We start from the raw sequence: 25,790 nt of genomic DNA, 5'->3' as shown, positions 1-25,790 counted from the left end.
CTAGACAAACTTATAGTGGGTAAAAGCCTAAACATAAGGTCCATCTAAATCTTTGTAGCTGTAGCTACCTAGACCTTTCCACAAAGTGCCTTACAAGCAAGGTTTTCAACTAATTTAAAGGTGTAATTATATATTAAGGTAAGTCAGTGCCTTCTGTAACTTACACAGTTTTTGAGGATACTTGAATAAACATATTTTCCCTACTATTTTTAATAACATTTACCATCTGGTAATACTATGTTAGTCCTTAAATGTTGCTCAGTCAGGATAATTTTGTGCACAGTTAATTTCGCAGAGTGCATAGTACCTTTGGGGACTTTGATGCAATATCCATTTGCGTCACGGACCGGCTCGTCCTTCTCCACGTCATACTTGATCAGCTCATACCTTGCAACTTTCTACCAAAATTAAAAATATCAATTGAGTATATCAACTGAGTTTTGAGGTTCTTATATGTTTGCTTTATCACAAAAAGTGCACAAAGGACCCATATCACACATATCTTCAGTGCAGAGCATGCGTGGGATTCTGTGTCTGTAATTACTACCCAGGTCCAGACATAAAACATTTTCAATGTACTGAGCAAGTGACCTTTTGTTCCCCTCCAGTGTGGTTAGCCACCATTTGACTTTTATTACCACCAAATAGTTAAAATCTAATAAGGAAGTGTGTCTTCTTTTTTTTCTTTCTTTCTTTTTTTATTGATTTTTTTTATTATGTATTTTCCTCAATTACATTTCCAATGCTATCCCAAAATTTTAGAAGTGTGTCTTCTTTAGTGACTACGTCTGTGGACATCAGCACCCGTTGCTGTTCTTCTTGGTGCTGTGGCTGTGGATGGTGCTAGAGACAGAGCCCAGACCTCACACAAGCCACACAAACACCCCACCTTCCGGCTTTATGTCCAGCCCCACTGGCCCAGTTGTTATTGACATTCAATTTTCCCTTGTATAAATATACTACACTTATTCTGTTAGTGGATATCTTAACGAGTAACTGGATTGTTTCTAACCCTGCTCTATTATAAATAAAACTATTAGGAGCATTCGCTTTCAGTGGACAGATTAAAAAAAGATTTATCGTCTTGTTTAGTCATATATGAATTTTTACCATCAGATGGTTGGTACCGTCATCCCTAGGGACACATCATTCAGTATATTTAAGAATCAAAGCAAAAATTACTTTAAGCTCATGACTACAGAGTTATTGAGAGGCTCTCACAACTAGGTGTGGTGGTACATACTCAGGTACTTGGGGTATGTGTATGTGTGTGTGTTTGTGTGTGTATGTGAATAGGGGTGATGGCATATGGGAAATTTAGTGAGAGTCTACTCTGAAATAGAAGTTGTAAAAACTTTTGGTTGTGGCTTTGTGGTAAATGGTTGTCTAGCATGTCCAAGGCTTTGGGTTCAATCCCTGTACTACAAAACTAAAACCAAGATTAAAGTACAAATAACCCAACTGTATCTTAATGTATATTTTCACGGCATAAGAACATATACCATCTTAATACTAAACATATTAGTTTTCTGTATTCAAGAAAACCAGCAAGTACAACAGTATTCAGATATAACTTCCAGCCATGGTTCCTGTGCCAACTTCAAACTCAACCTCAGTAAAACCAAGTGGTGCAGGTGGCACGCACCTTTAGTCCCAGGACTTGGGAGGCAGAGGCAGGCAGATCTCTGAGTTTAAGGCCACCAGGTCTACAGAGTGAGTTCTAGGATGGCCAGGGCTACACAGAGAAACCCTGTCAGGAAGCACAAGACAAACAAAACAAGAATCCAAGCCACCACCACCAAAAACCAAATGGCTTTTATGGACAATAAATGTATGCTGACTTAATTTATAGGGACATCAAAAATCCTGTAGTTTTTATTAATGTTTCTTTCCACATTAACTGCTAGGATACCTCTGCACTTTCTAAAAATTCTCCCCCTTTCCACCCCCCTTTTCCTTTTTAAAGGAGTTTGCTTCTTGTAGAAGAGCCGACAAGGACCTGAGGACGAACGGATGAGAAAGGGAAGAGCTAGATGTGCTTATGTACGTGTGTAAGGAGAAGTTTGGTCGAAAACAAATTCCCGTAAAAGTCCTCTCCGAGGTCAACAGTAGCAGCGCTGCCAGCTTGCTGTGGTTGTCCTCCATCTCCACAGCTAGGCTAGTTCACACTGGCCTGACACTAACATTCCAGCCTACAGCAGCGTGGCTCCCTAGGGTTGTCCGTGATGGAAGGAATATCTGCTCTGCTCAGGGTGGGGCCAGTGACGTGTGCCTACTGAACTCTTGCAAGGCATCTGTTACTGTGAATGACAAAGTGAATTCCAAAATTTGCTTTATTGACATCTAAATATTTACACACAGCTCTAGGCTACCTTACTGGACTGCCAAGGCCCGGAGGTCAGGGACCGAGTTGCACAGTGTGGTTTGATGCCGTTGTTGAAGAGGGCCCTTGGACTTTGGGAATGCCTTATGCTCCAACCAGAGTATAAGAAATGGAAGGCTTTATGCCCAAGGTTGCTATACAACAGGGATCTTGAATAAATAACTCAGCAAGTCTTCCCTGTATTAACCCTAAGCTTCCACTAGGCGCCGGGCTCAATCTTTTCCTTTTATCTGTTTCAAGATGTTGAAACGGAGGCCTAAGGAATGTATATAGCTTCTCAGGGCGACTCAGCTAGCAAGCAGTGTGCTCAGATCTGCCCTTCAGAGTCACAGTGTTTATCATATGGACTACTGCTTTCATTACTTTATTGGTCAGTCCCTGGGGGCAAAGGTCATCTCAGAGCTCTCCTGTGGCTGTTTCCTAGTCAGAGACAAGGTAACACTGACTGCACAGGCCGATAGAGGGCCCTAATCCACGGTTATACTTGGAATGACTGACTACCAAGAGAACAGACTCTTCAGGGCCTCCAGGTTATAAAACAACTGAGAGAGGAAAGAGAAATAAGGTACATCTTTCTGGTCAACCTGTGAGGAGAACATGCATGTTGACCTGAACATCTCAGTTCTCTTGAAGGTCTGGGCCGCTGCTCTTAACCCTACACAGCTTTTAAAAAACACCAGGGCCTTATCTCAGAACAAACAAACCCAAAGGCAGGAGGCTAGGAACCTAAACCTATATACATTCCATATATACACAGGGAATTCCCTGTACGATTTTCATGCACATCTCAATTAAGGGGAATACTGCATTTCACAACGTATAATCAACTTATGAAATGGGTAACCTTCAAGTTTTTCTCCCATGCACAAGTATGAATGGAGGAAGGCTTCGCACAGATTCCAAATGCTACAATTAACAAGTTGCTGACCACAAGATGAACTCAACCCGCCATTGTGGTATAGAGTGGGTGAGTCTCTCTTGCTGGTCCTGATGGGGCCTGACTCTGATGATGCATCGTGATACAGCCGTAAAGGAATCGATTCCGAAAGCTGGCTACGCATTTGCTCATCTTTCAGGGTACTTAACTCTTTGTAGGTAGTTTGCTCTTCCGACAGCACCGATTTTCCTTGGATAGTTCACAAATCCAATGTTGCCTTCAGTGGACGCGTAGAACTCATACACGTGGATGTCCCCGAATCTCTTGATGAACTCTCTCCACACATCTCCTCTTAAACCATTTCCCAGGGCTTTTTTCACTTTGTGGTCCCGGTCATTTGGTTTCTGTGGTATCAGAGAGGAGAGGTAGGCAATGTTAACCCTTTGAGAGCTTGTATTTATGTGTTCATTGTATTCAGACTCTATGTGTTTACTTTATGGCGATAGTTGGCCTTATTTTATTTCATATTTGTGTCAGTTACAAATTCATCTTAGTGTGTGCCTTGTCTATCATTCACAGACCTAATCCCCACCTTCTGCAACACAACCACCATATGCTGGCTTAATAGTAAAACTTGTGTTTTCTACTTTGATTTGAGGCAAGATAAAACAAGCAGGTGAACCAGATAATGCCATCGTTTAATTCGCATCCTGTGTAAAATGCTAATAGTTTTCTGACAGGGCTGGTGAGTGCCCTTGCATCCAGAAGGCATGTGCTCAATGGGAAACTGTCAGAAATGGACACATTCTTCCACCAGTACGACTTTGGGTATTTCTCTTGGTAAAGCAAAGTTTTTTATGTGGCAGCAAAGAAAACCGGGAGCCCAACTGAGAGTGATGGGGGGCATTTCCCATAAACCATTGACGAGCAACAGTGTTAGAAACTAGAGAGAAGTCTGGACCACATCTCCCAGATGTGCCTGGGGTCACCAGACCTGCTGCAGTCCAGCCAACGCAGCGAACCAGCTTGAAAGGATAAGAAGGGGAAGAGAAGGAGTTAGCTGGCTTCTAGCTGCTCAGGTGGCTTGAGAGAAAGAGGCTTTGCCAGAAATGAAAATCAGGAAGGAAAAGCTGTTCTGTTCTCTGGGAAAACCCGAAGGGGACCTAGTGACGTCAGAGGTGTCGAGGGACCACGCCACTTCCTTTGTTTACCTGTGCCCACTTGTTTAGGTATCTACAGAGGTGACCCAACCATTGAGAGTTTTAAGGCAACTTCTCTTCTCTAGGAGAGCACAGCTTGGTGGAGTAGACAAGTAAAAGTGTAACTTAGTATTTGTAAACTGTGCCTTTATCTGAGTAGGAAATGGTCTGGGACAGTGTAGATGTGCCAGGTAACAAGAACTCTCCTCGCTCATCAGATGGTCATCTGTTTGTTTAAATCAGCATGGCTCTGTTGCTGCTGCTGCTGCTGCTGCTGCTGCTGCTCTTCCTTCTCCTCCTCCCTCCCCACTGACTTTACTGTTTTTTTGATACAGTCTATAGTCCAGACTGGCCTTCAATTTGTAGAAATCCACCTGCCTCAGCTTCCTCTAATGTGTAAGCTACCTTGCCCAGGTCTTTCAATCTTTCATAACTTCCAGAGAAAGGGTTTGGAATATAGTGTATACTACACACACACACACACACACACACACACACACACAAAGAGAGAGAGAGAGAGAGAGAGAGAGAGAGAGAGAGAGAGAGAGAGAGAGAGAGAGAGAGAGAGAGAGAGAGAGAGAGAGAGAGAGAGAACTTCTCTAAGGGGGAAGACCCATGGCAACTAGAAGGAAACTTTGAATTGGTTCCATGGAGGACCTAGAAGCAGCAAGTATAGATTTGATTTTTAAGTAGTTTGATTGGCCAAAGGACTTAGGTGGTGAAGCTCACTGTGGTTTTCTAGCTAGAGAGGTGGGCAGAGATTGTCCCTGAAGAAAACGGGTCCCTGAGAGGTCTTTCTGTGGAGAATGGATAGAGAATGGCCAGAGTCTCAAGTCAAAGTGGTTTGAGGGGTTTTTGCACCTGTGTGATCCTGGGTGTTCTGGGTGCTTAGACATCTAATCTCTCCACTGGCTCTCCAGGTCTGCAGGTCGCTGTGTTCTCTTTCACCAAGTACCTGTCAGGCGGTAGGCGGTGTGCGTGTTTGCTAGGGCAGTCTTGGCTTATGTTGGCTGCTGTCCTGGAATGCTGATTACCAATCACTCCCTGATATTACCTCTAATTGTAGGGTTCCACTGCCCATAAAAATGTTATTCTCCTTAGAAAGGACTGCTAGGTTTTCAGCCAGCTCCCTTCCTGCTCTCTTCCATGGGAACTCTGAGACTAAAACATTCCAGTATTTGAAAAGTACTTATTTTCACTTAACAATAACCACCTGACCCTGGTGCTCACCCAGGCCTGCATGACCCTGCACAGGAGGCTTTTGACCAAGACTTTACTAGTTCCATGTGCAGCACATGTTCTGTTCTCCTCCCACACACGTAGTTCACTTCCTTGTCTCTGAGAGCCTGTCTCTCTTTCATTAGACTTGTCTTCCTTAGAGACCAAACATTTCTCTAAATCCTCTGTGCCTGTGTTTTGCACAAGCATAACCTCTGTGTTTAAGTCAGTAACCCCCACCAGGGAAGGAAGGCTCAGCAGCCCATGGTTGGGGCATCCACACAAGGGCAGAGTTAAGGGTGCAGATGCCTAGGCGTATGGGCAGCTGGCCAGCCTCACAGGTGCAGCCAGACACCTGTTGGTGGCAGGTAGCTGGGTTTACAATCACAATGCCAACGGGTTCAGTTTTCACAGTACAGCCCAGGGATCTTATTACCTTAGCAGAACGGATTAAGGTTCAAAGGCTGGAAAGGTTCTTGATGCAAATGAGATCTGGGAACGTCCAAGAGGCCCAGTTTTTACTTTTGTCTTTTGCTTGCCAGTAGCTGAGAGTGGCGTGTGACTCACCCACACTCTTCCTTCCCTCGGGGACATGGTACATCTTTACCATCCATACCAGTTCCCTAAGGAATGGACTTGTGGGTCATTTTTTCTATCATTTCTCTACTTTGTCTTCTACAAAGGAGCTGAGACGAGACACACAACACACCTGGGGTTTAGGTTCCCACTGGGATTTAGTGACTAGTCAAAGGTAAGGTCAGGATGTCCTGGGAAGAATGCAGAGAACCAGAAAATTAAAGTAAGTAAAATATTTCCACCAAGGGCTTGTCTATACGTCAGCCTTTGACCTGTATTGCCTTAATGAAGTTTCTAAAACAGACCGGACAAGACAGATCACAAAGTATTTATCACATATTTCAAATGAAGAAACAGAGCCTTGGAAAGCTTACAATGAAGAGTCCAGGGTCACAAAGATAGCAAAAGAGTTGTTCCAAAAATCAAATACACACAATTTGGCTTCGGACATCACTCTTTTCAGAGGCACACAGATAAGAAGTTCAAGGTTACCCTTGAACTTGCTGGTTTGAGGCCAGATACATGAAGCTCTGTCTAAAGGAAAGAAAGAAGAAAAGAAGGAAGGAAGGAAGGAAAGAAGGAAGGGAAAGAAGAATAAAATGAAAGTGAGAGAGAGAAAAGAGTATATAGCATAAAAACCAGCACTGAAATGAATAAATTGAATGAAGAATACTGTATTCATTCCACTTCTCTGCCCCAGCCCTTTGCCCTTAGCTGACAGCTCTGAGAAAGACACTCTAACTCAGAGTTTTTCTTATATCCACCTTTCTAACTTAAATGTTTACATTTTTATCTCTTGATTCATTAAACTTTACTCCCAAGTAGCTAAGATTTCAGGACTATGCAACAAGGCTCAGTTTGAAAATATTCTTATTGTAAAACAGATTGATAATACAGCTGGGTATAGAATTCTATATGGGCAATAACTTGCTTAGAATTCTGAAGGCATCACACCATTGTCTCCTTGTTTTCAGGGCTGCTGTCAGAATTTAAATGTTCTTAGACAATGAATCTACCCTCTCCCCGCACGCCCCCCCCCCCCGAATTTTATCCTGTTACCTGACTCTTTGGTTTTGCCTTTCTTGGACCTAGCATGTTAGCTCCCTCCACCTTTCAGATTTCTATTCTATGTAGTTCAAGGTTGCAATATCTTTTAACTTTAAAATAATATTTGATTTATTTGATATGCGTGGGTGCTCTGCCTGCAGGTATGAATGTGTACCACATGCATTCCTGGTGCCAGAGGAGGATAGAAAGGGGTGTCAGAACTCCTGGAACTGGAGTTATGGATGGTTGTGAGCCATCCTGTGTATATTGGGTATCAAACTCTGGTCCAAATAGTTTTGACTGCTGAATCGCTGGTCTAGCCTCTCTTAGTTCTTTAGATAATGCAGCCTGTGTACTTTTCTCCCTTGGCATTCACATTTCTGTGCAATTTTTAAGAGGTAAAAGATCTTCATTATCTTCAAACATTCCTAAGTCCATGTTCTTAACACCTACTGTGCTGTACACAAGGGAGGCCCCACCTGCCTGCTTCAGCCAAGAGACCTTTCTCCTCCCATCAAACCCTCCTACCTCACCCTTCCATGTGAGGCTGTCCAAGAGGCTTACTGGGCTACATACTCTGCTCACTTCCTGCAGAGCTGTTTGCAGTCTGACGGATTCTTCAACATGCCTTTCATGTTCTTCCAGATAACCTGAAGCCACCTTTCTCTGACTGGCTGGAGAACTTCCATGTGCCATCACAGCTCATTGTCTCTGGCCAATCTTCCTGATTCTCCCCTCTTTTCCTCTTTCTCCTCTTTTGCCTCTGTTTACTCTGTACCCTGTTCTGGCACACACTACTCTGTCCAGTTTCTACCAGGATTCAGGTGGTTCAGGCTGGGAAAGACCGGAGAGGCCACCACATGTTAAGGGCATGGCAGACATCAACAGTGAGGAAAGCTGAGACTCTGCAGCTCCCCACTGCTCTGTCTGTCTCAGCTTCTTCCAAGAATCTTGACTTTTTCTTATGGCTCCCAGAATGCTTCTGGATTCCTCCTTGCCTCTCTCTTTGTTCTCCTTGGTGACCCCCTCACCCCCGCACCCCAGCAGATACACAGAATCTCACTGAGAACCATTTACCTTCTCTTAGTTTCAAACTAGAGGACTGAAACTCAGCCTTAGCAACATCTTGCAACATCTTGCACTAATATATACCCTTTTCCTAAAGGAGGGGGCCAAAGAGATGTCTCTGCCTTAAGGAACACTGGCTACTCTGGCAGAGGAACCAGATTTGGTTCTCAGCACCCACATGGTGGCTCACAACTATATATAACTCTAGCTAATCGGAGATCCAGTTTTCCCTTCTGATCTCTGCTGGCATCAGACACACATGTGATGCACAGTCATACATGAGGTAAAACACACAAATGCATTAAATACACCTCAAAAGGAAAAAAAATTAAATATTTTTGAAGGATAATTTTTTAGGCAACTACATCAACATGTTACATAGGAATAGTTCGATTTCCTACGGAAGACATGAAGCTGAGGTATCTTTTCACTGAAAATGAATGCTCTGCAGGGCAAGGTCCAGATTTTACAAAGGAAGATGGGCAGAACAGACACAGAGGATTCAAATATACCACCCCTGTCAATAGTTTTGCAATGGTAATGGCATTTGTTAGACATTTACTAGTGACAGACTCTTCACTCTGTGCTTTGTGGCTATAATCTTATTTTGTATTCAGACTCTGCATAAGGAAAGCTAGTATTATGTAAGGAAAAGGTCCTGCTTTAGCCCATAGATAATTGTGACCTTTATGTGTCTGTTGAATTAAAAAAAAATTACAACAAGGATGCTAAGCCTGAACATTTTGGGGGGAAAAAGCTTCTCTCAAGTCAAGTAAACATTTATTATTTTTCTCCCCGAGCAAGAACTTAGAGGTTCAGTTAAAAGAATATGTTGGCCCTGGGATACTGGTTTCTAATCTCCATTCTGGGGACCAGGGAAGAAAGCCTTTTCATGGAATCTCACCAGTGGGAGGGAATGACTGACAACAATCCTCCAGGTACGAAGGTGTGATAGGAGCCATGAGATGCAGCAACAAGACAGAGCATCAGGATGGGCAAGTTTGATGGGCAGGCTTGGTTATTGGTAGGAGGGGCTCCCAGTGAGCCAAGCAGGCATCTGGGCAGAGGTGGACTGAGTGAGGAGAGGAAGCTTGGTGGGGAGGAGGAGGCCCCCTTTCCTCTCTTTTATCTTTCTTTGCCACAATGACTCAAATGGGTATGTAAGTTGAGCTTAGCAGATGCTTACCAATGGTGATTGATTCATCCCATGGGCCTTTGCGTTTGACTTTTGTTGACTGACTGAATGGCTTAAAGGAACTACCATTTGCTGGATGTACTATACTGTTCAGTCAAGTGGTTCTCAACAAGGATACAGTTTGTGTGTTTGGGGGCATCTGGCAATATCTGCAGACTGCAATTATCATGGGCTAGCATGAGGGGAGGCAACTACTGGTATCTTGCAAATGAAGGTCAGAGATGCCACTAAACATCTTGCATGGAACAGAATAAATCCACAAAGCCAGAACTTAGCAGGTCCCAGACAGCAGCAGCAGCAGCAGCAATGTTAAGAAAACCTGGTTGGGTCCCAAGGCAGCTACCAGGGGCTACGCAGGGGGAGTTCTTGTGAATACCTGACACCCTGTCAGGGTATCCAGATAGCTCCAGGGGGGTAGACATAAGACCCTTTGAGTTACCTTGAACAGATTTGACTTGCTAGTTTCAAAGCTGGGGGTAGATTTACTCATTAAATAGCATCAAGCCAAAGTTTTCTAAATGGCTTTGGTGGGAGGGAGGGTAAGGGATGCTGAGGAGACAAGACTATTAAAAAGTCACATAGTCCAGAGAAGGTGGGGAAGCAAGAAACACACATGCAGCATGAGAGGTAGACACAGTCAGGAGAGGGATGCCTGACTCAAATGGGGGATGGCTGTGGCTTTTCATAAGCAGGAAGGAAATAGGACCTGGGAAGGGAGAGGTGCAAAACCATGTAACAAGACAGAGAATAAAAATTGCAATAAAATTAACAGTCACTGTTCTCTGTCAAGGTCTGTCTCTACGGTAAGTGTGTCATCAGGCATGTTACTATGACAACAACCATCATCTAAACAGAGAACTGAGATAGATGGACCAGCAGAGGCCTGGCGAGATCCCAGGAGTCTGGAATATCTTACTGATTTTGAAAAGATACTGAAGCATGGGGCGTGTTACCTGCGGTGTGTTGCACAGGTACCGAAGCAGTTCACCAATGTACTGAATGACCGTGGCGTTGTATTTCCTGCAGTCGTCCCAAAACTGGCTGGCTGAGAATTTGCTCCGCAAAGCTAAAGTAGCCCCTATAGAAAAGGCACAGAAAACACCTCTCCAATTAGGAAATTAAAAATGAACTAAATCAAAGACATGCTGAGCACCTACTATATTTAATGCAGAGCATAAAGAAGACTTATTATCACCCTGTGAGCCTCCAGTGTATGGAAGAGGAGAAGATGCATGGAGAATCACTCTAATATCATTTGGTGCTCAAGTGAGATTTATGAGATGGAGAAGAGGGGGGATCCTGGGGAGGGGGAGGGAGGAGGGGGGAAGAGAAGGATGGAGGAGAAATGGGGAGGGGTTGGGGAAGGGAGGAATAGAAGAAAGAGTGAACTGCCATCAGAACCATGACTACATGACCTTGTGGGGCAAAGCATGCGGTTATGTGATTAAGCCGAGGACCAGGAGGTGGTCAGATTTTTCCCTAGACTAACATTTTCTTACCTAGTTGTAAGGGTCATTAAAGAGGGGGAAAAGTAAAAGGGGGGAGTTGGAGGGCATGCTCTGAAGGTGAAAGGAGGGGCCAAGGGATTCAGGCAACCTCTAAAAGTGGAGACGACCAGGACATGGGTCTTCAGCATCCAGAGGGAATGCAGCCCGGCTGGAGACAGCTGGCTTTAGGGCTTCTGACCTCCAGATCTGCATTGCTGGGAGCCTTTGAGCTTCTGGCAATTTGTTACAGTAGCATCAGGAAGCCCACACACATTTTCCATGTTATTCGCTCATTTTTACTCCTAAATATACCAACAACTAGGGTTGAGAAGAGACTTTCAAAACGACTTTTCTCCTCTGGCCCGAGTCTGTGGTGCTGAAGGTCCTGTCTGCCTGCTTTGGAGGCCCCAAACCACTCTGTTCTTGAAGACCCAGTAAAATGGTCTCCTGCTCAGCAGCTTTGTGCCTGAAGGGCGGGGCTGCTGCCAGGCAAAGGACTTCAGGGTTGATTCGAGTAGACTAAGGAGGGAAACAGATGCTTGGACCAAGAGTTTTAGTTCAAGCTGCTCTTAAAAAAGCCATCATAGTCAGGCTAACTTAAACTAAAGATAATTTCTCCCAGTTTTGAAGGTTCAAAAGCAAGGTACCAGCAAATCCAGTGTCTAGCAAGGACACTCTTGTTGGTCTGGGAACAGCCATCATCTCTCCACACCCTCCTAAGGGGAACGGCAGAGCTAGTGAGGAGACTCTCTCCCTGCTCAACAGGGAACCAACCCAGTGTTCAAAAGCTCCACATGCATGGCCTGACACTTCTTCTTTTTTATTATTAGATATTTTCTTTATTTACATTTCAAATGTTATCCCCTTTCCTAGTTTTCCCTCTGAAAATCCCCTATCCCCTTCCCCATCCCCCTGCTCCCCAACCCACCCACGTCCATTCCTGGTCCTGGCATTCCCCTATACTGGGGCATAGAACACCTTTACAGGACCAAGGGCCTCTCCTGCCATTGATGACCGACTAGGCCATCCTCTGTTACATATATAGCTAGAGCCACAAGTCCCACCATGTGTTTTCTTTGATTGATGGTATAGTTCCAAGGAGCTCTGGGGGGGCGTACTGGTTAGTTCATATTGATGTTCCTCCTATGGGGGCTTCAGTCCCCTGTGTACTTTCTCTGGCTCCTTCATTGGGAACCTTGTGCTCCATCCAATGGATGACTGTGAGCATCCACTTCTGTATTTGCCGGGCACTGGCAGAGCCTCGCAGGAGACAGCTATATCAGATGGCCTAACACTTGTAAAGTCTTTCTTTCTTTCTTTTTTCTTTTTTTGGTTTTTCGAGACAGGGTTTTTCTGTGTAGCTCTGGCTGTCCTGGAACTCACTTTGTAGACCGGGCTGGCCTCGAACTCAGAAATCCGCCTGTCTCTGCCTCCCAAGTGCTGGGATTAAAGGTGTGCGCCACCACACCTGGCTGGCCTGACACTTCTAAATGCCCTGCCTTTAACACTATTCCACCAGGGCTCAGACTCACAAACATTCAGACACACACACACACACACACACACACACACACACACTATTATGTGTGCTATATATTTTATTTCAAATAAACCTGTCTATTTTCATGGCTTATTTAAAATGAAGCACCACCTGGGAGGAAAGTCAAGTTAACTGACTTCAGTGAAAGAACAAGGAATGGTTTCCTCATACGGGGAGAGGGGGGCTAAACCTCCATGACAAAAAGCAATGGAAGTTCTCCTGAAGGGACGGACAGACGATGCCAACTCCTATTTGGAAGGTGATGTTTGAGAAGGAAAGAGGAGCTGACAGAAGGGCAGCTACGACGATGACGACTAACACAAGGAAGCTGCGGGAGTAAGGATGAATAAAGAAAGGAGAGTGTCGCCGGAGAGGCAGGCGGATTTCTGAGTTCGAGGCCAGCCTGGTCTACAGAGTGAGTTCCAGGACAGCCAGGGCTACCCAGAGAAACCCTGTCTCAAAAAAAAAAAAAAAAAAAAAAAAAAAAAAAAAAAAAAAAAAAAAAAAAAAAAAAAACCCAACCCAAAACCAAAAAAAAAAACCAACCCCCCCAAACCAAACCCTAAAAACCAAAAAACACCCCCCCCGAAAAAGAAAGGAGAGTGTCGAGAGATAGTCAGATGCCAACCATAGGCAAGCTTCTGACATGGGAGAGCTACTTACAGAATCTAAGAACCTAGTGTTTCAACCTGGGTAAAGGCATACATCCTTTCACAGGAATGTCTCCCTAGATATATTGAACAATTAGGGTAACAGGGAGATAGAAATTATTTTAGGTGCTTGTTCATGACATGTGACCCCTAAGGCTTTGGAGTCAATGCGGAAGTAAATACTGTCTCCGGTAGATGGGAAAGTAGCTTGCTTTGTCTTTCCCTTTGAGCAGATGTGTGTGTCAACTGCTGATACATGTAGGGAAATTGACCTTACCAACCACGATGCATCCGTGAAGGCCGATCATGAGCGCTGCACTGTGGTACAGGGGCATTGTGGTGTAGATGACATCCTGGGCTGTAATTCCACTCGACATGGCAAGGCCTGTCCCATACCATAGGCGATGATGATTGATGGTTGCCGCTTTTGGAAGACCTTGGCAAAGACACAAGAGAAGGCATCGGTGAGTCAGGTGGGCCATTCCCATGCTAGAAATGCATGGGAGGGAGAGCTGGTGTACAAAATTCTCTCACACCATGCAGGGAGAATCCCATGAAGGTGGGTGGGTGGGGGTGATGAGCAGTCGGACATGGATGTGTATATTTTTTAATGGCCTGTCCTAAAAACATGTGAAGCTGTGTTTGATTCTCAAGGCATAGTCTGCTGAGTTCTGAGACAGGCGGGTGACGAAGTCCTGATCTGAAGAGACTGGATTCTTACTCACTCTGGGTTCACGAGGCATTTTCATAAATTTCAATTGAAGAGATAAAACAAATGACAGTGTCCAATCCTCAGACAAGAAAGCTAATAACTAGTCCGTTTCATTTGTAATGATATGCATTTGCCAATTCCATTCAAAACACAGGTATGGCACCCTTTTTTTTGGGGGGGGGCAGGAGATCTGCTCACATTTATAGACCTCCCTCACGTATGCAGCCATTTATTGCTTCTGCCCGCTGCCTCATTTCTGTTATATGAGAATATTATGATTTGTTTATATAGTTTTGCTAATTCAGGTGATGCCATTGTGAATTACCTTGTTCACAGGGCAGTTTACACCACAAACGATGCCACAGGACAACAAGCCATGTCTTTGTAATCTGGGTATGAAGGCAGTACATTGGCAGTTACGAGGGGGATCCCCACTCACCCCCCTCCCCTGGCCTGTAAACCATGGGAGTGCTTCCTCGTAGCCCTGCCAACGAAAGCGCTAACACTGGGCTTTTTGCCAATCTGAGAAGTGCAAGCGGTGTCTACTGTAGCTTTAGTGTGCCAAACTTAGCACACTTGTATTTTCTTAACAGTAATTCGCACAATTAAAAAGGCTTTCTTTTAAAAGTGTGATTTCAATTCTTCTCATGGATGATTACCTACTTAGGGGCCGAGCTTGAGCTTAAGACGCAAGTGGGCAGCTCTACTTCGTGAGGAGGAAGGCAGGTCTCGGAGGCACTTAGCCATGCGCTGCCCCATGCCACAGTTTGTTCTGTGGTCAGCAAGCGACTATCACAGTAAACACAATTCCAAGGTCATCACCCCTATCAGTGCTACAGGGCACTGGACCAATGGTGACTTCTCACTCTATGCTAACATTAGGAAAGAGAAGAAACTGTCAAAAGATCAATCATGTCCACCACAGAAAAGAGTGGTAAAGGGTCTGAGGTGCATTTTTAAAAGGATTCATCTCTGCTTCGAGTACTTTGAAGGCTTTCCTAATTTAAGATTTTACACTGATTGATCAAGAAGAATAGTTTGTAACGATTACATCGTTTTGTGCTACCGATTTTCTTTGAGGGATAGGGAAAACATTTTGCTCTCTAAGTGCTTAACCGGACTGACTCATTTAATTACCTTATATAAGAGTAATATAAAAATATTTCATCCACAGGCAAAGCAAACAATAAAATCAAGATCAGCAACCTTGTTTTCCTGCTAATATCAAGGCTGAATTACGAGATTAATTTTTGGAGTGTTAGGAAACACTCCTGAACATGAGTTTTCCACTTCCTTGCCAAAACACTCACCACACTTTCCGGTGTTAGGATTGGCTTTCCCTATCACTAGGCAAAAGCTCATTTCATCTCAGTTATAGTAAAAGTTTACAGTCTCATCTGAACATCTTATTATTCTTATGAAATGAAGGCAGACATCCAATGGACTAAGGCAGTGTCTGCATGCACCGGACAGCCACCTTTGTGTTGGCATGTCGAGTTTGAATTTTTGATAAATAAAAAAATTATACACAGCTTGTTCCTGGCATAGACTTTACATGCCAAGCTCCTTATCTGTTTAAGATGGAGATGCCCACATTCATGTAAAACTGAGGCTTAGCCACTGCAATCTATCTGATGGCTACTGAGGACCTGCTGGAACAGAGGACAGAGATTCTGTGGGCTGGGATTGATCTACAAGCACAACAGAATCTTCAGTCTTAACCATTGATTAATTAGCATGGAGAATACATGCATGACTCATAATTTAATTTCCTCAGCATAATAACAAGGCTCATTGCTATCAGCAATTGGGCCTGGCCTCCTGCCCTCTTTCCCACATATCCCATAGGCTTCAGCTTGTTACATTTTGGTAACAGTTTCCCTGGCTTTTGTTTTTTGTTTTTTTTTTTTAAAGATTTATTTATTTATTATATGTAAGTACACTGTAGCTGTCTTCAGACACTCCAGAAGAGGGCGCCAGATCTCTTTACGGATGGTTGTGAGCCACCATGTGGTTGCTGGGATTTGAACTCTGGACCTTCGGAAGAGCAGTCGGGTGCTCTTACCCACTGAGCCATCTCACCAGCCCCCTTCCCTGGCTTTTGATAGGCAGACTCTGAATATTTATTCCACAAATTAGGAAGGGGGTGTTACCACCTTAATTGTACGAGTTTGGAGTTAGCCCAGAAGGTGAGTCTTGACATCTTACTTCTTGTCCTGGGAAGTCCTTAATCTTTCTATAAGTCTCTGAGGCTATGAAAGGGGCAGATTCAAGGGCAGGAGAGAGCTGAATGAGTGATGTCTTTGAGCCCCTTGAAGAACCTGGACTATGGTGACACGGACATTGCTTGTTTCAAGTAGCAGACACTGCAATGTTTTCTGGTAGTCTACAACACGCTAGTGTGCACCTGATGACATACAGGGTCTTAGGCCCCGTGCCAGGCTCACCCCACATCAATATTGCATGGGAAAAATCAGCCTAAACATTCTTGTGTCACCCCACAGTTGTCCTCTGCTATGTCCCCTTTATGTTGGTCACATAGTATAGATGGACTCTGGATATAAAAGGAACAAAACACAATAAGCATTAAAATTTTCTAATAGCCCATTCAGGGCCTTATCTCAACCCCCCGCCCCCCCCCCCAGTTATTAGTTAACTGTTTTTGTGTTTTAGAGCAACTGACTGGATGTGTGTGGAGCTGGGGAAAGGTCAGTGGCATCACTTGTGATGAAATAAGAACACATGTGACCAAGATTTCTCCCGTGAGATCTGAATTCCCCGAAGCATTAGTTAGCCGATAAGTTTTTCCGAGAGCAACAATATTTAAAAGGTTATGTCAGTGGTTAGATCCTTCAGGGCAGGCCCGAACCTAGGAAATCCTCTCTTATTTACCTGTGGTACCCGAAGTATAAATGTATACTGCTGGCGTGGTAAAAGTGACTTCAGACCTCCACGACTCTGGGGTGGGTTCCGCCGACACTCCGTCTACTTTGTCCAGTATCGTGTCCACACCATTTGTGTTAGAAGTTCTGCTTACGTAAAAGACGGACACGGCATCCTTTTTCAGGGTTGGGAGAACCTCCTCCACAGCTTCTTGTAGATCTTAAGTCAGTGAGAAGAATCCGAGCAAACTACGTTAGCTGATTAGGCAGGTACAGAGTCCCAGAAACATCATGATGCTCTGCATCAACCTATAGTTTTCTAAAAATATATCACAATACAAGTGATTCTTAGGAATTTTTTGACAGTGTCCCACTATATAGTCTTGGCTGTCCTGGAACTCGATCTGTAGAACAGGCTGGCCTCACGCTCTCAGAGATCCACCTGTTTCTGCATCTCCAGTGGTGGGATTAAAGGCATGTGCCACCATGCCTCCCTAGTTCTGCATTTTAGTATGGAGCTTGATATGTTTGAAAGCACACACACAGACACACAAACACACACACACAGGCACACAAACATACCTACAGACACACAAACACACACACACAGGCACACAAACATACCTACAGACACACACACACACACACACACACACACACACACACACACACTCATACCCCCCTTCCATTCCACTATCTGAAAGAATTAAAGTTGAGTCCTGATGGTTTCCTGAGCTCAGCTGATGGTTCGTAGAAGACATCACAGAAACGTGCATTAGGCAAAACCCAAACAGTTTCAGTGCATATCGCTGAAGCACCGATAGGCATTTCCAGAACACACCACACATAAAGGCCATTATTTTGTAAAGTCTGAATCACATGCGAGAATACAGGTGTCACAAACAAATCTATTTTTCCACGGGTTGAGTTAAAAAAAAAAGTTCTGACTTTAGTATGCAAACTTTATTTCACACCTGCTTCTTTGATTTCCTGCCCTTTGTCTATAAAAGGAAATCTCTTTTACAATTACCTGTCTGGAATTGTAATAACCGAAGTATGTATGTATGTGTGTGTGTGTATAATTTAAAAAGACTTATTTATTATTATTTTATGTGCATGGATGTTTTGCTTTCATGCATGCCTGCTGTCTGTAGAGACTGGAAGAGGGTATTGGACTCCCTGGAACTAAAGTTAACAAGGACTTGATCCTTAATCCGTCTCCTCACTGTCAACCCCGCTCTGACCCCAGTGTATCTGCATAGCCACTGCTCACTGTGCAGTGGCCCTGCCCCCAGTCACTGTTCTCTGGAGGCCTCACATCCCTTCTGATGGAGTCCACTCTCCTCGTTGGAGGGACTCATAATCCCCTCCCTGCTGGCCTTTTTGATGCCGTCGCTGACTTTCTGATGCCATCGCTGACTGTCTGCCTCTGCCCCTTGCCTCTGTTCACATCATCCATGTGAGGTCCATATTAAACCTGCTTGTATTTAATAACCTTTGCCCAGACCAGTCCACCTGCTTAACATGGTCTCTCAGCCCCTCAGCAGGTTCATTATCTTTTCTTTGACAGAAGGGATAGCCATTACCCCTGCTCAATATGACTTAGGTGGGTGTCACTTTGAGGTTCCAGGGTCTTGCTCACTTTACTAGAAAAATCTTCCCCCCTTAAGTTAAAGCTACTGACGTGAAGACTGAAATATGAAATTCCGTGTACGAATATTGTCTGTAAGCTATGTAGCTGACATGACAACCAACTAGGACACAAAAACCTCAAATACTTGTGTGTGTCGTAGTCTGAGGTCCTCTGGACTGGGAAGCTGAAGTCTGTGTAGGGCACGCTCTTGGGGGCCATTCCTGGGAGGTGGCCAGGGGAAGTAGAGTAGATAGAGAAGTTGAACCAATACAGTACAGTACAGTGGCCTCCCTAGCAGGGCCTCATCTGGGCCTGACATGGCCTTCAGCATTGTCTCAGATAAGTTAAGGAAGCTGACCTCTGCTTCTGCGCTTTCCTGTTAGCCACTCAGACTGGCTCACTCACGGAGTGCCCTCAGACTGGTGTGTGTGTGTGTGTGTGTGTGTGTGTGTGTGTGTGTGTGTGAACTCTCCTTAGCTAAAGCAGGCCCTGGAAAACGTCTCAGCTGAGAGCTCCTGACAGCTGAGGAAGGCTGGAGGGAGGCAACAGGAGGCACACCACAGCGTCTGCTGTGCCTGTCATTCCTAGATAGGCTTTACATTTTCATTTGCTTAGAATGCTTTGCAAGGTATCCTTACATACACTGCACTGATTTCACAGCAACCCTGTGATACAGGGACACGCCGGTAACCCTATTTCTACAAATGGACGGGGACACACAAAATTAAATTATAGCTGGGTACTAGGAACTCCAATGTCTTTGCATTTGGCACGGCGGTTTAAGTTTTGACGAAGTGCCTTTGCCTTGTTGAAGAGGGTGTTCTCTTGACTTGCTCTGTGTGTGTTCAAGTGTGTAGACTTCGGGATGGAGTGATAAGGCAATCATTGTGCATCTTGGTGGACAGAGCAACTCAAGCTTTACTGAAAGCTCAGGAGGGTAAAGGTGAAGCTTGAAGGCTGTGGAGTAGACCTGTCAGCTCCTCCTTGGTTTACATGGTAGAGGGGAATAAACTCCAGAGACAGCAGTGCATGCTGGGTGGTGGGGTGCACGCGATGGGTGGGCTGGGGAGATGGGTGCATGGCTAAACATGCTTGCTGTGTTAGTGTGAAGATTGGAGTGTGGGTCCCAGCATCCACACACAAGGCAGGCGTGGTCACAGTCACTCCAGAACCCTAGGGCTTCAGAAAAGGGGGTGGGGGTGGAGACAGGAGGATATCTCTGGCTACTGGCTGTCAGCCAATGAGTTCCAAGTTTAAAGGACTCCAGAGGAACAAGGCAGGGTGACAGAAGTGAGCAGCCAATAGTATACACCATATACACACCACACATCACGGGAGGTGGGGGGAGAAGAGAGAGAGAGAAAGAGAGAGAGAGAGAGAGAGAGAGAGAGAGAGAGAGAGAGAGAGAGAGAGAGAGAGAATGAGTGAGATTGAGATTTCTCATTCTATCCATATTCTGTGTTTGGATCATTATGTGAAAACCATTCACCAAGAACATTGCCTTTCATCAGCTTCAACAGTGACAGAGGGTTATCTTCCTGAAGACAATATTTTTTTCATGTGTTTAATGAGATTATACTCTGCCAAGGGGAAGGCTCCTGGAATGTACATCATAGAGAAAACTCACATTCTCTGAGTGATAACTCAGGCAAGTGTTCATGAGCCTTGATTTTCTTTACATATAGAGAATTTCCAGGGAGTAATTGGGAGCTAATTTTTTTTTTTTTTTAGTATTGAGCCTGTTAAGTCTTAAGAGTCTCTAAAAGTCAAGCTGGCTGGATTAATTCTCAAGACAAACACCACTGCACATCTCTTTTATATACATGTCTTTGCATCAGATCCTCTGGGACTGGAGTTGCAGATAGTTGTGAACTGCCATGTGGAGTATTGGGAATCGAACCTAGGTCCTCTGGAAGAGTAGCCAGTGCTTTTAACCACCGACCCACCTCTCCACCCTATGTACATGTACTTTGTAACAAAGAGTTCAAGAATTTTTATCAGCTTGAAAGCTGAAATTTAAAATACAGAATTAAGTTCATCCCTCTAGGACCACAAATAACCAAAGGAAATTATTTGCAGAAAGAACACTGCTGGAGGTATCACACAACACCTGACTTCAAATTACACCGAAGAGCCATAGTGACATAGGCAGCATGGGGTTGTCACAGAACAGACATGCAGACCAACAGGATGGGACAGAGGACTCAAGGATAAACCCACACAGATGTGGCCATCAAAATTTTATCAAAGGTATAAAAATACGCTGTTCAACAGATGGTGTTGAAACAAACTGGGTATCCATCTATAAGTGAATGAAACCAGACCCACATCTCTAATCTGGCTCAAAAAATCCATTCAAAGTGGATCAAAAGGCCTTAGTTAAAAACCTGAAACACTGACACCGTTGGAGAAAACTTCAGTGTGAGGAAGGAATAGACTTCAAGACACAGGCAAGAACTTTCTAATCAGGACACCAATGACACAGGAATTAACAAATTAAGTCTAAGGAATTAAGTCGCAGGAATGAACAAGTGGGACTGTATGAAAGGAAAGTTTCTGCCCAGCAAAGGAGATCATCAGCAGAGCAAACAGATGGCCTACAGGATAGAGAAAACCCTTGCTAGCTACCTCAGACAAGGGACTAATATCTAGAATATGTAAACAACGGCAAAACTTAGATACTCCAAATCCCTGTCAATCAACACAGGGACTAACAAAATGATGGGGTGGGAGGGAGGTGGGGGGGTTTCAAAAGGAGAAACACAAGCTGTTAACAAATATTTCAAAAAGCATGTAACAGCCTTATCCATCAGGGAAATGCAAATTAAAGCTACTTTGAGACTCCGTCTCATCTCAGGCAGACTGACCTTCATCCAGAAGTCAGCAGCAAAGAGACAGGAGTGGAATGTTTCTAGCTCCCCCTTTCCTCACACTGTTTCCAAAGTGGCTTTGTGCATTCAAGAGACTTATCAATATTAACACAGATCACCCACCCTGTTAATACCTTTCTTTTGAAAAATCTGGGAAAATAACAGGGTCGAAAGAGTATCCCAGTTGTCTCTTCCCAGACAACCAGAAATTCCTGGGAAGGGCCATGCTCTTGCTGGACAGGATGTAGGGAAAGAGGGACCCTTGTTCACCGCTTCTGGGAGTGCAAACCAATAAAGGCATTATTAATATGGGGTTTTCTCCAAAAATTAAAAATGGAACTACTATCCTCCCTTTCCTGGGCACCAACTCACAGAGTGCCTAAACCTCCCTGCTCGCTGCTACAGTATTCACAGTAGCAAGGACTGGGGCCAGCCGCGTTCATCACTGGATCAGCGGACAATGAAAACTTACTCACACACAATTGAGGTTTATGCTGCTGTAAAGAAATCTGCAATCTGCAAGAGAATGCATAGAACTGGAGAGTATTAAATGAGACAATCCAGACTCAGGAAGATAAAAATGACACATTCTCTCTCACATTCGGGTTCTAGCTTGTGTGCATGTGTAGCGTGTGTGTGTTTGTGTGTATGAGTGTGTGTACAGGATCACAAGAAGAGGAAAAACGAGTTGAAGATGGGGGTGGGGGAGAAAGACCAAAGAGACATGCAGAAAGGAAGCCGTCCATGTGTGGGGGTGAAAGGGGACAAGGGACATCAGACAGACATCAGAGCAGAAGGGGAGAATCAACATTTTTTTTTCCAGAGACATAATCTTATGACATAGTCTAGCTGGCCTGGAAATTGCTAGGTGAACCAGGTTAGCCTTGGATTCACAGAGGCCTTTTGAGTGCTGAGGTTAAAGGTGTGCAGCACCACGCGCAGCATAGGAAACACAAATTGTAAACAGAAATGTCAGAATATTATATGTGCTAATTAAGTATTAAGACAAAACTAATTCACCTTTCTGTGCCAAGCTCAGATGACTGATCAAATAAACAAGTGTCTTGGAAGTGGGAGGAAAAATCTGCATGTGTCTCTAGGTCCTTGTCACAGATACCTGGGCAAGCAATGCCCTCTCCCAGGCCTCTGTTTGTTTGGTTATTAAACAGATGGAATTCTGAATCTCAAAGCCTGGTCCTCAGATCATCAGGAGCGGAGGAAGGGCTGGTCTGGTGCCATCACCATCCTATCGAGTCAGAAGTTTAGGGATGAGGTTCTGGAACCTGTCTTTTAAATGGACAATTCTTGTGTTCACTAGTGTTTCTTTTTGTGGGTATAAACGTATGCAACTGAAAGGCTTACAGTCTGTCTAAGGCCCTGCCTTATGCATACAGTCCTGAGCCAGTCAGAACAATACTTTTCCACTCCAGCACATTTACATTTGCTTTGGACTCTGGTTCTCTTCACAGAGATGGCTCCAGGTCAGAGTGTATGATGTACAAAGGTATCTCTGTTATTGGAGAAAAAAAAAACTGTTTTCCAAATATGTGGCTGTTCTCAAAGGTTAGTTTGCACATTGCCACATGACACGGCTACCGAACAGGCAACTTTGGACTCTGTTTTGCTCTCTCAGGAGCTATTTCAGGTCAGAGGGCATCTCTGTGTCATATAGAAAGAAATCTCAGGGATTCAGAAAAAAAAGAGGGATATTTTGTTTATAAACTGTGTCCCATCTTAATGCTAGTGGGGGCTTCAGGCCCACTGACAAGTTAGGGCCAAGTCTGATTTGAATGTAGGGTTTTCAGTATATTCCCCATGTGAACAGGGTGCCCTGAGGCAGGCCACTACTGTCCACATGCAGGATGAGCTGGCCTAGCACCCCTAATTTGAAAGTTAAAGCACTCCAGAATTCTTTTTCTTTCTTTGGGTGTGACCATGATTCCACAATACCACAGCAAGTAGCTTTTGTTTCTTGCACAACATTATTAAGTGCACTGGATAAAATTACCTTCATGCTCAGGCAATATGGTGTATTTGAAACACAAGTAAACTCTTTGGACCTGGGTATATACACAAATATTCCAAAATCTGAACATATATGAAATCTGGGCACTTTTGGGTCTGAGCAGTTCAGATCAGGGATACCCAACCTAGATAGGTAGCTGGGTTTCTGACTTTCTTACAAAACCAAACTCCTTAGTCATTTAAACCCCAGTCTCTTTGTGGGTTAAACTGTAAGCCCTATGAAGGTACCTCCAAGAACCGGGGGAACCGTGGAGCAGGGGAGTCTAAGCAGGAGATGTTGAGGTGCTCCCTCGGGTGGAACACAGGTCACTGTATTCATAACTTCACTCTGAGAAAGCTGGTGACAGAGCAGGCTGTGACAGACTCCCGTTTCCGAGGGAGAAGTCCTTAGAGACTGTTGGGAGTATCTTCGAAGGTCCGGGCCCATTGCATTATTTGATGCCTTTAAAACCATCTCTCTACTTTTAAAACTTTAGTTTCGAAGCCTCTGCTTTTCATATCACGAATTTTCTGTCACATAGGGCAGGCTTCTGAATTTCCTGGTTTCTTAGAAGTAAATGGGCATTTAGGCTTTTTGAGGGCACTAGGCAAACTGCTTGGCTTGTCTCAGTTTCCTGAGCTATGAAGTGAAGGGCAGAGCAGATAGACCCCTGACTCTCTGAAGCTCTAAAGCATACATCTGTGTAGAGGATGGCACTGTATAAGAAACGTGGGCTTTGAAGATGGAGCTAGGCTGGAAAACTCTATATGTTTCCTCAATCATATAACAGAGGAGTGATTTTTAATTTCTCAGAATATTAAAACCATCCATTACAGTATTTGGCACCAATGGGCATCCCAAAGACTTGGATCCTCTCATCTTCTGCATGGTTACTAATGTCTTGTTACTTTTTCCTGGCCCGGGGTCTCTCCTCACTGACTGAGAAGCAGCAAGGGTGTTGTTCAGACACTAACTGCTGGGAGCTGAGGAAAAGAGTATGGAGACAGGGAAGCTAGGGGCTGGGTCCACTATGGTTCTCATCCAAGGCCCTCTGAATTTTAATGTAAATGTGTTAAGTTCTGATTGGAGGAATGGATTTAGAAGTGGATCCCTTTGGACAGCCCCAAGTCTTCCTTAGACAGTGGACGTGAAGCTTTGGATTTCTGGGCTGCACAAAGAAATCCCATGATATCCTCTATGAGTTGTGAAGATTAAAAACAACATTGTGCATATACAGTGGTCCCCTGGGTTAACATTGAGGGTGGGTGGGAACTGCCTCGCGCATAACATGGATACACACTTCTTGTCATCTCTAAACAACACAGGTAAGAATGAGTGGTTTAGTATTCAACACTGTGTTAGGTATCATACGCAATCTGGATTCCGCACTGGAGGACTGAAGCGCTTCGAAAGACAGGCCACTTTACATCTAGGAATTCTAAGGATTGTTAATCAGCGTCGTACACCTGGGATTGACCTCTTTTTCCTGCTTCCTGGCCCCCCACCACACTGCAACCCTGAAACCAAGGTAACGAGTGCCCCCATACTCCCATCTCCAGGGTTAGGGCCGGCGGTTTTGCAGCTCACCTGGGGAGGCCAGCAGTACCTTCGCCCCGCAGCATTGAAAGCAGTGCAGCAGAGACTTGGCACGAATGTTGTAGTTGAGGCACGACATGGGACAGCCCAGTTTGAGCAGTCCCAGCCAGATCCACACGTAGGCAGGCTCATTGCCCATGAAGAGGGCTACGCAATCCCCCTGTCGTAGGCCCAGTTGATCGTGCAGCGCCCGCGCCACTTGGTTGCTGCGCCGGTCCACCTGGGCGTAGGTGAGCGTCTCGTCTCGGAACAGCAGGAAGGGCTTGTGTGGGGTCTTGCGCGCTTGTTCCAGGAAGACCCCCAGGATGGTACGCACGGGTCGCCGCTGCCGGTAGCTGCGCACCCGCCGGGCCATGTTGGCCAGCCGCAGGAAGTACCGCACGTCCTGGAGGAGGTAGGGGCAGCAGCAGGTGAGCAGCAGAGGCAGCAGCAGCAGCCCCGCCAGGCCGGTGTAGAGCACTGGCAGCATGGCGGCAGCTGCGGGGTCCCCGGTCCCCGCCGGGGCCGAGGGAGCGCTCGAGGCGTGCAGCGCGGCGGCAGGCGGGAGAGGAGCAGAGCAGGAGCTGGCGACTGGGCTCGGCCTCCGGACGCGCTGAGACTGCGGGTGGCGGCTCGGCTGCAGGTGCCCGTGGCGCGCTGTGCGGGCGGGACGGCCGTGGGTTCCGCCCCCTCGTGGGGCTCCTCGTGCGCTCAGGGGGCCGCTCCTGTCAGCCTGGGTGGCCCAGGATGCCACAGCACTTGTGTTCAGTGTCTGGGGTCAGATGAGATCTAGTTCTCTGCAAACAACGCTTGGCGCAAACAGCCCACGTTGAAAAGGTCAAAGGCGTGGGGGCTGTGGTTAGTTATTCTTAT

General features: G+C 45.2%; 1 protein-coding gene across 1 annotated transcript in view; it reads right to left on the bottom strand.

Moving 5' to 3' along the window:
- The window catches only part of Slc27a2 (solute carrier family 27 member 2), a 36,032-nt gene extending 10,242 nt beyond the window's left edge, over positions 1-25,790 (bottom strand). The window contains exons 1-6 of the mRNA XM_021155854.2: positions 24,930-25,790; positions 16,845-17,054; positions 13,518-13,676; positions 10,517-10,641; positions 3,470-3,664; positions 308-398 (exon numbers count right to left, since the gene is read on the bottom strand). Of these exons, the coding sequence (XP_021011513.1) occupies positions 308-398; positions 3,470-3,664; positions 10,517-10,641; positions 13,518-13,676; positions 16,845-17,054; positions 24,930-25,407 (1,258 nt within the window). The 5' untranslated portion in view covers positions 25,408-25,790. The remainder of the gene's footprint in view (positions 1-307; positions 399-3,469; positions 3,665-10,516; positions 10,642-13,517; positions 13,677-16,844; positions 17,055-24,929) is intronic.

This window comes from Mus caroli, chromosome 2, assembly GCF_900094665.2.
Source record: "Mus caroli chromosome 2, CAROLI_EIJ_v1.1, whole genome shotgun sequence".
Classification (NCBI taxonomy): domain Eukaryota; kingdom Metazoa; phylum Chordata; class Mammalia; order Rodentia; family Muridae; genus Mus; species Mus caroli.
Note: the sequence above shows the minus strand (reverse complement) of the source record. Positions and strands in the feature narration are given on the sequence as shown.